Source organism: Lipotes vexillifer, unplaced genomic scaffold, assembly GCF_000442215.2.
Source record: "Lipotes vexillifer unplaced genomic scaffold, Lipotes_vexillifer_v1.1 scaffold163, whole genome shotgun sequence".
Taxonomy (NCBI): Eukaryota; Metazoa; Chordata; class Mammalia; order Artiodactyla; family Lipotidae; genus Lipotes; species Lipotes vexillifer.
In genome coordinates, this window is record NW_006788722.1 from 1,726,930 (window position 1) to 1,739,052 (window position 12,123).

At 39.4% G+C, this 12,123-nt stretch overlaps 1 protein-coding gene across 1 annotated transcript; it reads left to right on the plus strand.

Moving 5' to 3' along the window:
• Window positions 1-346: 346 nt before the first annotated feature.
• On the plus strand, window positions 347-2,487 carry LOC103076836 (nucleolin-like). The gene is given in 3 exon segments (XM_082931232.1): window positions 347-496; window positions 498-780; window positions 839-2,487. Coding segments are annotated over 3 exon segments (2,082 nt in total).
• Window positions 2,488-12,123: the final 9,636 nt, after the last annotated feature.

Sequence of the window (12,123 nt, forward strand, 5' to 3'; positions counted from 1 at the left end):
CAATCCCAGTGTTTAGCACAAGAATGCAGTAAAATTTTATAGAATTTAGTTAAAATACATTTGAATTTTCTTTATAGAAATGGATGACTCAAAATGTATCAATAAGAATAATAATTTAAATACTCTGAGTTTATTCCATTATTACATATTTATAAAAATTGGTTTAGGTCATAGATTTTAATTACGATACAGAAAATTAAGAAAAGAATTGTCGAGTCTCGAGCTCTAGCTGGCAGCCAAACGTACGAGCTCTGCGATCAGCGGCCGCCATCGACGTTGCTTCGCTTCTTCTGGGCGCATCTGCGCCACTCGCTCGCCACACACTCCGTAGTCCTAAGCCGCTATCATGGTAAAGCTTGCAAAGGCCGGTAAAAATCAAGGTGACCCCAAGAAAATGGCTCCTCCCCCAAAGGAGGTAGAAGAAGATAGTGAAGATGAGGAAATGTCAGAAGATGATGAGGATGATAGCAGTGGAGAAGAGGTTGTTATTCCTCAGAAAAAAAGGCAAAAAGGCTACCGCAACTCCAGCAAAGAAGATGATGGTTTCCCCAACAAAAAAGGTTGTAGTTGCCACACCGGCAAAGAAAGCAGTTGTCACCCCTGGCAAAAAGACACCTGCTACGCCAGCCAAGAAGACAGTTACACCTGCCAAAGCAGTAGTAACACCTGGCAAAAAGGGAGCCACACCAGGCAAAGCATTGGTAGCAACCCCTGGTAAGAAGGGAGCAGCCGCTCCAGCCAAGGGAGCAAAGAACGGCAAGAATGCCAAGAAGGAAGACAGTGATGATAGCCGCTCCAGCCGAGGGAGCAAAGAACGGCAAGAATGCCAAGAAGGAAGACAGTGACGAGGAAGATGAAGATGACAGTGAAGAGGAGGAGGAGGATGATGAAGAGGAGGAGGAGGATGAATTCGAGCCCTCGGTGATGAAAGCAGCTGCTGCTCCTGCCTCGGGTGACGAGGATGACGAGGATGAGGATGATGGTGAAGACGAGGATGAGGATGACAAAGATGATGAGGATGACTCTGAAGAAGAAGCTATGGAGACTGCACCAGCCAAAGGAAAGAAAGCTCCAGCAAAAGCTGCTCCTGTGAAGGCAAAGAGCACTGCAGAAGATGAAGATGAGGATGATGAGGAAGATGAGGAGGAGGAGGATGACGAGGAGGATGACGAGGAGGAGGAGGAGGAGGAAGAACTTGTCAAAGAAGCACCTGGAAAGCGAAAGAAGGAAATGGTCAAACAAAAAGCAGCTCCCGAAGCCAAGAAACAGAAAGTGGAAGCCACAGAACCAACTACATCTTTCAATCTCTTTGTTGGAAACCTGAACTTCAGTAAATCTGCTCCTGAATTGAAAACGGGTATCAGTGACCTTTTTGCGAAAAATGATCTTGCAGTTGTTGATGTCAGAATTGGTTTGTCTAGGAAGTTTGGCTATGTGGATTTTGAATCTGCTGAAGACCTGGAAAAAGCCTTGGAACTCACTGGTTTAAAAGTCTTTGGCAATGAAATTAAACTAGAAAAACCAAAGGGGAAAGAAAATAAGAAAGAATGAGATGCGAGAACACTTTTGGTTAAAAATCTTCCTTATAAAGTTACTCAGGAAGAATTAAAAGAAGTGTTTGAAGATGCTGTGGAGATCAGATTAGTCAGCAAGGATGGAAAGAGTAAAGGGATTGCTTATATTGAATTTAGGACAGAAGCTGATGCAGAGAAAACCTTGGAAGAAAAGCAGGGAACAGAGATAGATGGGTGATCCATTTCTCTGTACTATACCGGAGAGAAAGGTCAAAGTCAAGACTACAGAGGTGGAAAGAATAGCACTTGGACTGGTGAATCAAAAACCCTGGTTTTAAGCAACCTCTCCTATAGTGCAACGGAAGAAACTCTTCAGGAAGTAATTGAGACGGCAACGTTTATCAAAGTGCCCCAGAACCAAAGTGGCAAATCTAAAGGGTATGCATTTATAGAATTTGCATCATTTGGTGATGCTAAAGAAGCTTTAAATTCATGTAATAAAAGGGAAATTGAGGGCAGAGCCATCAGGCTGAAGTTGCAAGGACCCAGGGGACAACCTAATGCAAGAAGCCAGCCATCCAAAACTCTGTTTGTCAAAGGTCTATCTGAGGATACTACAGAAGAGACATTAAAGGAGTCGTTTGACGGCTCTATTCGTGCAAGGATAGTCACTGACCGGGAGACTGGATCCTCTAAGGGGTTTGGTTTTGTAGACTTCAACAGCGAGTAAGAGGCCAAAGCTGCCGAGGAGGCCATGGAAGATGGTGAAATCGATGGAAACAAAATTACTTTGGACTGGGCCAAGCCTAAGGGTGAAGGTGGCTTTGGTGGCCGAGGAGGAGGCCGAGGTGGTGGCCGAGGTGGATTTGGAGGCTGAGGCCGGTGAGGCTTTGGAGGGTGAGGAGGCTTTTGAGGAGGCAGAGGAGGAGGAGGAGACCACAAGCCACAAGGAAATAAGATGAAGTTTGAATAGTTTCTTCTATCCCTGTCTTCCCCTCTTCCATTTGAAAGAAAGGACTGAGGTTTTTACTCTGTTACCTGCTCAATGACGGAGCCTTCTGAGGACATTCCAAGACAGTATACAGCCCTGTGGTCTACTTGGAAAACCGTATAGATAACATTTCAAGGGAGATAACCCTATTGGTGTTGACTGGATATTCGTATAAACTTTTTAAAGAGATGAGTGATAGAGCTAACCCTTATCTGTAAGTTTTGAATTTATATTGTTTCCTCCCATGTACAAAACCATTTTTTTCCTACAGAGTTTTTTGTTTTTGTTTTTTGCATTGGTGGGTTATAAAGGAAAGCAGAATGTTTTATCATGATTTTTGCTTTAGCAACTTTGCGACAAATTAAAAGTCCTAAACTCTGGTGCCAGGCTTGTACTTCCTGTCCTAGAGTGTTTCTCCTGGAATATCACTGAGACTAGAGCATGGCAGATCAATTCTGCCACTCCAGATCTCCAGCCCCTGTGAAAATGCTTATGCTTTGGTTTCAAGTATCCCAGACATAAGTTTTTGCAGCCCTGTGTATGTCACGTGAAAGGCTCATTGGAAGTCCACTGTGGCCTTAGCCCACTTAGAAACAGGCCTGAGGGGTCAGGTGTCCTGAAAAAGTGCTTTGGAAAGAGGGCCAGGAGCACTTTGGTCCGGCCTTGTTTAGGTATGCATGCAAGAGCGATGACTGATAAGTGTAATTCCTGCTGGATGCATGGGCCAAAATGGAGGCTTTGGGACTGTGAGGCTGGAGAGGAAACTACCAGTCTAGCCGATGGACCTAATATCTTTTGTAACTCCCCCAGCACCCTCAGGTTAAACCAACAAGAAAGGCTGTTGGTTTTGCACTATGATGAGAACGTGGACATTCTGGCTTGTTAAGCATTCCCTTGCCCACCCCCCACTTCCAGTAAAAGGTCACATGAGAGGCCTAGGTCAAGTGATTAACATGATATACTTAGTTGAAAAATGGTGCACAAGATGGTACAGAATGAAAGTGCCAACTCAAAAATACGGTACTGGTAGACTAGAGGGCAAACTAAAGGATTTGAATTAGCTTAGTTTTGTACTGGTTATGAGTTGCTGGCAGGATGAGGGAATCTAAACCTTGTGCATATCATGAACCACTCATCAAGTCAAGATCATTTTAAGTACTAAAGGCGCAGACCAGGACAAATAACCTGGTTTGAAGGGGTGGAAGATTGGAAGTTTGGGTGCTGCTGGGAAGAAAAATCAAGCCAGCAGAGGGACATCCTCTGGTCAGGCAAACCTAAAAACTAAAATGAACCATTGGAGAGCCTACTGTATAGCTCAGGGAACTCTACTCAGTGCTCTGTGGTGACCTAAATGGGAAGGAAATCCCCCCAAAAGGGGGATGTATGTATATGTATAGCTGATTCACTTTGCTGTACAGTAGAAATTAACAACATTGTAAAGCAACTATACTCTGATAATTAAAAGCAAAATAATGAAAAAACAAAGAAAAAAAAATTGTCCATGGAATATCTTCAGAAATGAGCCTTTTATATAAATTTTTGTTATACAAGGCAAATTATCTTTCAGATGGAGATGTGTTACTATACAAAAAGAGAAGAGTTCCATTTTCAGAGGTAATTCAAGGACATATTTGCCAATAGCCTCCTGTTTTCTATTAGCATTAGGTACAGAACACGAGCTGTTAATGACACTTGTGACATTGTCCATGCCCTTCAAGGAAAAATCAAAGGTTTATGAGTCTTGATTGATTGTCTTATTATTTTATGTAAAGAGAAGGCAGCGAGTGATAATTAGGCTTTTAGATTCAGATTTTCAGTGTTACACAGAGGGAAGATTGTAATTCTCACTAATAATTATAAGATTTCTGTGTTGAATTATCTACACTCCAACCTGCATATTTGCCCATTAATACATGGTCTGTAAAACATGAGAATGTATGTAATATACTGCTTTGACTGCTTAATAGCCGCATTTCTGCAACAAAAGAGGTTATGTGTTCTGAGGTATAAAACACGCTGAAGATTGTTCCAGAGAGCTTTTCCTGAGGCTATCAACATTACATCAGCTTTTCACTTGTGCTCATTACTTCAGCAGTGACTAAAATGAGTCAAATATGTTACAAGAGAGTTTTAAAGCAACTATATTAATGCAATTGTCTGCTAGTTAATTAAAATTCTGAATGTTATAGTCATAGCTGCTGCCAGCAATATTCATTTTGTTGCTGGATTTTGTGAACACAGCATTAGTTACATTCTTTGTCCATTGGGTTTACAATCTGAATGTGACACAGGCAAGTCACAGAGAATGGATGGGAATCACTCAAGAGGAAGGGAATCTTAATACACCAGTAATGCTCAGCATTGTTCAGTGGACCCTGGAAATTTTAAGGTGACTAAAGCTGGCTCCGAAGGTGGGGTTGAGAAGGGACTAGTGTGATGGAAGAAAAGGAAACAGGATCGTGAGCTCATTTATTTCATTCATATGCATATAAAGAAGAAAGGAAAGTAAAGGTATGAGAAAAAATAAAGAACCTAATAAGAAGTCTCATTTAGCTAGGTTGAAGAAAGTGAGTGGAGTTAAAACAAACAAACAAATAAACAAAAAAACCAAACAAAATAAGTGGGCCAGAGAAGAAGTGCAAATCCTCTTGGAAGCAGAAGGGCTGCTCATATTTGATCTAAAAGTAACGGGAAGATAAGTATGGTCCTTAGGATAAAAAAAATAATCATAGTAATGTGATCAGAGTGTGCAATTATAGATACATTTTTGTTGCAGATAAGCAAAGGAAACCTGGAGCCAGGAGAATTGTGTCCTAGTCTCAGTCATGCCGATTTCTGGACAAATTATGAGCCTCTATTTCAGTTCAACAATTTTTTTTGAGCATCAACTATATGGCCTGCCCTCTACAGGTACCAGAAACTCAGAGGTGAATACCTGCCCTAGAGAAACTAGGAGCATTAGAGGAGAGGCTGCCCTCTATAGAAACTAAGGCTCAATTTTTCTCAACTGTAAAATGCAGATAATATGTTTAATTCTGGTTCATATGGGTTTTCTAGAAGGTTAAATATAAAATTTTGCTTCAGTAAAAATAATGGTTTAGTAAAATTAATATTTGAGATCTGTTTGAAGTATACCATATTTGCATAGTAATTCCAATTTAGAGGTTTTGGTTTCACTGTTGGGAAAATTAATAAAGTAGTCTTGTTTAGGCTCCAGAGGCAGAAGCAAGCCTCTGACAGACCTGTGACCCTGCTTGGACTACGCACCTGCTTGCACACATAACAATTGCTGTTAGGAAGTCAAGCTGTGCTTACAATAAGAAAGGGAGTGGGTCTTGGAATTTCTTGAGCTCTGGGGACCTGGCCAGACCCCTGGGATCTGGAAAATCTTGGGACTCACATGGTGAAATTAACAGCAATGTTACAATTGAACCAGAGCTGCATTTTTGCCCGCAAACTGATGATATCAGTTTGCGGCCTGGAATTATAAACGGAAGTCCCCAGAACTCCGACCTGAAGTCTCACCCGTGGGGTGGACACACTGCCCGGGACCTTTCCCAATTGGGGCTCCAGATTGCTGTTACTCGGGCCTTCTCAGCTGCTGTTTGGATCTGGAAGTAGGTGTCGGCCCTGTTACTATTTTTAATATTCTTATTCTTTTGTATATTATTTTGTATATTGATTGTATATTAAAATTAAGTTAAATCACCTTTCATTAAAGAATTGATTAAAGCTGTTTATTTGTATGAGCCGAGTGGTTATTTTGCCAGCGAATCCAATGAACCTTAAAACCAAAAGCACGCTTTCAGCAAAACATTCATTTATTGAAAGCCCTGAAAGAAAAGTTTGTGAATGCTGCCCAGACATCACCTAATCTTTTCTTTTTAGACAGTTAATGCAATTTTTAAATTTAAGTATAGTTGATTTACCATATTGTGTTAGTTTCAGGTGTGCAGCATAGTGATTCAGTATTTTTGGCTGATTGCATTCCTCTATAGTTTATTACAAGATATTGGGTATAATTCCCTGAGTGATGTGGTAAATCTTTGTTGCTTATCTATCTTACATATAATAGTTTGTATCTGTTAATCCTATACCACTAATTTGTCCCTGCCCCCTCTCTCTTCCCTTTGGTAACCATAAGTTTGTTTTCTATGTCTCTCTGTTCCTGTTTTGTATATACTTTCATTTGCATTATTTTTTAGATTCCATATGTAAGGGATATCACATAGTATTTGTCTTTCTCTGTTTGATTTCACTAAGCATAATATTCTCTAGATTTAACCACATTGCTACAAATAGGAATATTTCATTCTTTTTTATGGATGAGTAATATTCATATATATATATATGTACACCACATCTTCTTTATCCAATCATCTGTCGATGGACACTTGGGTTACTTTCATATCTTGGTTATTGTAAAAAGTGCTGCTATGAACATTGGGGTGCGTGTATCTTTCAAATTAGTGTTTTTGTTTTCTAAGGATATATACCCAGGAGTGGGATTGCTGGATCATATGGTAACTCTATTTTTAGTTTTTTAAGGAACCTCCATACTGTCCTCCACAGTGGCTGAACTAATTTATATTCCCACCAAGAGTGTAGGAGGGTTCCTTTTTCTCCACATCCCATAAATAACATTTGTTATTATTTATAGACTTTCTGATGATAGCCATTCTAATAGGTGTGAGGTGATATCTTGTGGTTTTGATTTGCATTTCTCTAATAATTAGCAATATTGAGTATCTTTTCATGTTCCCATTAGCAATCTGTATGTCTTCTTTGGAAAAATATCTATTCAAATCTTCTGCCCATTTTTTGATTGGATTGTTTATTTGTTTGTTTGTTTTTGATATTGAGTCGCATGAACTGTTTGTATATTTTGGATATTATCCTCTTGTCGGTTGCATCATCTGCAAATATTATTTTCCTATTCTGTATGTTGTCTTTTTGTTTTGTTATGGTTTCCTTTGCTGTTCAAAAGCTTTTAAGTTTATTAGGTTCCATTTGTTTATTTTTGCTTTTATTTCTTTTGCCTTGGGAGACTGATCTAAGAAAACATTGCTACAATTTATGTCAGAGAATGTTTTCCCTGTGTTCTCATCTAGGAGTTTTATGGTGTCCTGTCTTATGTTTAAGCCATTAAGCCATTTTGAGTTTTTATTTGTGTATGGTGTGAGGGAGTGTTCTAACATCATTGATTTAAATGTGGCTGTCCAGCTTTCCCAACTCCACTTGCTAAAGAGACTGTCTTTTCTCCATTGTATATTCTTGCCTCCTATATCATAGACTAATCGACCACAGGTGCATGGGTTTATTTCTGGGGTCTCTATTGTGTTCCATTGATCTATGAGACATCACATAATTTTAATTGCCATAAATATTCCATGAGGAGAGGTCAATTTTCTATGTGAGGGTGGGAGGGGATACTAGTTGGTAAGGGACTGAGATTTGGGAATATCTGTTGGTAGAATCAGGCAAGACCCCTGTTGCCCAGGCACCTCTTTGCAACTACTGGTATACAGAGGTTCAAAAGTGTTTCCTAGGAAAAGGATTTGAACTGTGTCTGCAAATGAGTTTCAAGTATGTGTATATATGTGTGTGTGTGTGTGTGCATATATGTATGTATATATATATATGACACCATCTGGAGGGATGGGGAGAGAAGTATTTAAATTCCAAGAGGTACCTTAAGAGAGAAGTCATCCTAAGGAAAGATAGACTCAGGTACTAATACTCCACATAAATAAGACCTGAGTATTGATGGACAGCCCTGGTGCCACATGCAGGCCATTACCTAAAGCCATTCTGGTGCAGAGGTGTCTGCTGGAAGGAAACGTCTAGGTGTAATTCTGCGGTTCCACAGAGTCATGCTGTGGGACTCCTTTTGTATCAATAGATGTAATGGAGGAGAGGAAAATCTTCAGCTTTTTATTTTCAACTAACTTCTAAGCAGTCCCAGAGCCACCAGCCTGGAAGGATTTATGATGACAGCCTAAGAAGCCATATTGCAGCAGGTGCTTTTGGCTCAGAGCTGAACATTGATCAAAGATGGCAGCACAGGCAAGTGGCAGCCTAGAATGGAGCACTGATGGGAGGGTGGTAGCCTTTCAGAGCAAAGCATTGATCAACTGTAATGAGCAGTGAGCCCTGATCCAGAATAAATTGAAGAGACATGTGAGACACCCCTAAGCAGTTTCCCAGCATGCCAGAGTTGAAGAGAAGCTGAAGGGGTGACAAACATGACAGTCAGGTAAGATATTGGTACTAAAACTCTCACAATATCTTTGGTATCCACAGTGTAGTGAGACAGGAAGATACTCATGTTATTTTTAGTGAGCTGAGCTAATTATAAATCTCACCCTGAAATTATTTCTTTAATGAGCTGCCAAATGAGTGGAGACGAGACCAGGAGGAGTAATAGCTGGGGAACCTTTAAGTCTTTTGTTTCTATTGACTAAACAGAAGAACTGTAAGGAATATTCCTATAGGAATATCTGGCTTAGAAATAGCAAATGTTCCTTTTAATTGGTTGGGAGATATCACCCTAAATTGATCTAAGTTAACGTTGCTTGTCTCCACATATCAACTGGAAACTTTATTTTAAAAAGAAGTATTATTACTTCTCTCAGAGAGACCCTTAGAAAAGTATTCCAGACTACTTCATTTCTTATCTTTTTTATTAAACACACACACACACACACACACACACACACGCATACACACACACGAAGGAAATCTGTAAGCAATGAATTGACCGTAGTCATCTTATTTGGGGCTTGGGGAAGGTGGCAGATGTTCAAACTGGAAGAGAATCAAGCAGCATGAATCTGAGGAAAGAGGGAGGACAACTGAGCACTGTTCACAAAGCATGGAAACAGATTAGCAAATTAACTAGCAAATTTGCAGTTTCTACCCAAGAGAAAAGGTCTTTGGCTACTAACACATGAGCAGGTTAAAGAGCTTCTGGAGACACAGATGTGAATAAGAACTCCAAAGATGGTCGAGTTTTACCAGTAAACAATCTAATATGTGAACATGATTAATTAGTTTCCACTGATGGGGTGGGTGTTTGGCTTTTTGGTAAACACCAAGTGTTTCAGGATAAAAAACAATATATCCTTTTAATAAGAGTCTACCTAGGAAGAGAAAGGCAAAGAAGGTTTGATGGGGGCTGGGAATAATGCTTAAGGGGTTCTGTTAATATTGGCCAAGGCTGTAGTTGTACTTACTTTGCTATCCTTTATGTGATAATGTCCTGATAATTCATAATTTAAGAAGATGGTTAAGACTATTCTAATTATAATAATACAGAAGGAAATGATTTCCCCAGATGTCAACAGAAAAAAATAGAAGTTGTCTTTGTCATTTCAACTATTTTTCCAAATTCCATTTCTTATAGAAGCCAATTTAATAAGATTCAGTGCACTTTCTTTTTAAATTTATGTACAGAAAACTTCACATTTTGGGGTGTACAGTTCTAAGATTTTTGACAAGTGTATAAAGTCTTGTGAGTACCACAGAAATCAAGATATAGAACAGACAGCCCCACACACCCCAACACCAAATGCTGCTGTGTGTTTATAGTCACCTCTCTCTCCACACTTAATCTCTGGCCACCACTGATCTGCTTTTTGCTCCTATAGTTTTGCCTTTTCCAGAATGTCATATAAATATAATCATTTATGTATATATATATATATATATATGTATATATATATATATATATATATATATATATATATATGTATTTGCTGGTATCTTCAGAATCTCAAGGAAATCTAGGTGCTTTTTAAAAAAGGAAAAAGATGGGGGGAAGGATAAATTAGGAGTTTGGAATTAAAATATTCACACTACTATATATAAAATAGATAACCAACAAGGACCTACTGTATAGCACAGTGAACTATATATCTTGTAATAACCTATAATGGAAGAGAATGTAAAAAAAGAAGATATGTGTATCTATCTATCTATAACTGAATCACTTTGTTGTACAACTGAAACTTAACACAACATTGTAAATCAACTATATTTCAGGGGACTTCCCTGGTGGTCCAGTGGTAAAGAATCTGCCTTCCAATGCAGGGGACGCAGGTTCGATCCCTGGTCAGGGAACAAAGATCCCACATGTGGTGGGTCAACTAAGCTCACATGCCACAACTACAGAGCCCACGCACTCTGGAGACTGCGCACCACAACTACAGATCCCATGCACCCTGGAGCCTGTGTGCCACAACTGGAGAAGAGAAAACCTGCATGACACCACTAGAGAGAAGCCAGTGTGCCGCAACAGAAGAGCCCGCATGCCTCAACGAAGATCCTGCATGCTGCAGCTAAAGACCTGATGCAACCAACATCCCCCCCACAAAAAATACTATATTTCAATAAAAATTTAAAAAATAAAAAGGAAAAAATAAACTGAAGATGTCCTGATTGCCAAGTGTATTAGAATAGTTTTGCCATTTAATTATTAAAAAAATAAATATATGAGGGTTATCAGTTATGATTCCTAGACTATGAATCTCCTCTTAGCCCCTGAAAGATAAAACAAACTCATGTACATTGAATGAAAATAAAGGAATCTTGCCTCTAAAAGGATATTGAGCTGAGGTGCTTTTGAGACAAGAAGAAATGGTTACTCTGTGAAGGGCAAGATTCATTTCATGCTGGCTTGAGCTGATCATAGAGACAGCACTTGATGAATGCAAGGTCTTTGAAACCTTTAAATATGTTTACGAGGGTGCATTTTTGGATGAAATTGCCACTCAACTGACCCCTCTGATCAAATCTGCTGGCGTGGTTTTCTTGACGCATTTCCAGGATGTGCAGACCTTTGCCCATATGGTCTCAATGAAGAGCCGGATTCCCTGGGTGGAGGGAAGCCCTTCATTAGTCAGGGGCACATGGGGAGCTGCGCTGCCTTCCGAAAAGTTTGAAACAAGTTCGGTTATAAGTCTCAGTTTTACTTTAACTGCAGGCTAACTCTAAGTCTAACCCTAACCCTAACCCTCTTTCTTTACACTGAATGGCTGTTTCCTATTTGCTGCCAAGCCCCCTGCTTTGCTGAGGGATCAAAATTTTTCACATCAAGGGAAAGTGATAGTCTTGAAGTGGTCCTCAGGGCCTCATGCGGGTTCACCCAACTTGACTCTCCTTGCTTAAGATAGCAGACCTGCTACATTTATTTGGTAAATGGTTTTGGATAATGAGGATATCAATTTTTAAACATGTCCAGTTTTTGTTCTTCTAAAGCACTGCAAAGTAATCTTTCCATTTAACCACAGCTAAGTAGGCTCTCTGGGTCAAAAGGCATATCTTGATGGGTAAATCTTACTGCTGTATTGTAGGTATTTCTAACACCTGGAAATATTTTACTAAATTCTGTTAAAAAATGTTTCTGAGTACATTAATATTAAGGGATTGCAAGTACATATAAATTATTTAAATACATGTAGTAACACAATATCTTGAAATATTAATGATGGCATTTTACTTTCCCCACTTATTTATGCATGACCTTTCTTCCACATTAATCACAGATGTAAGATTGTTTTCCTGGGACTAAAAGATTAATAGTTTGCCCATCCTTTTTTTTTTTTTTTTTTTTTGGGG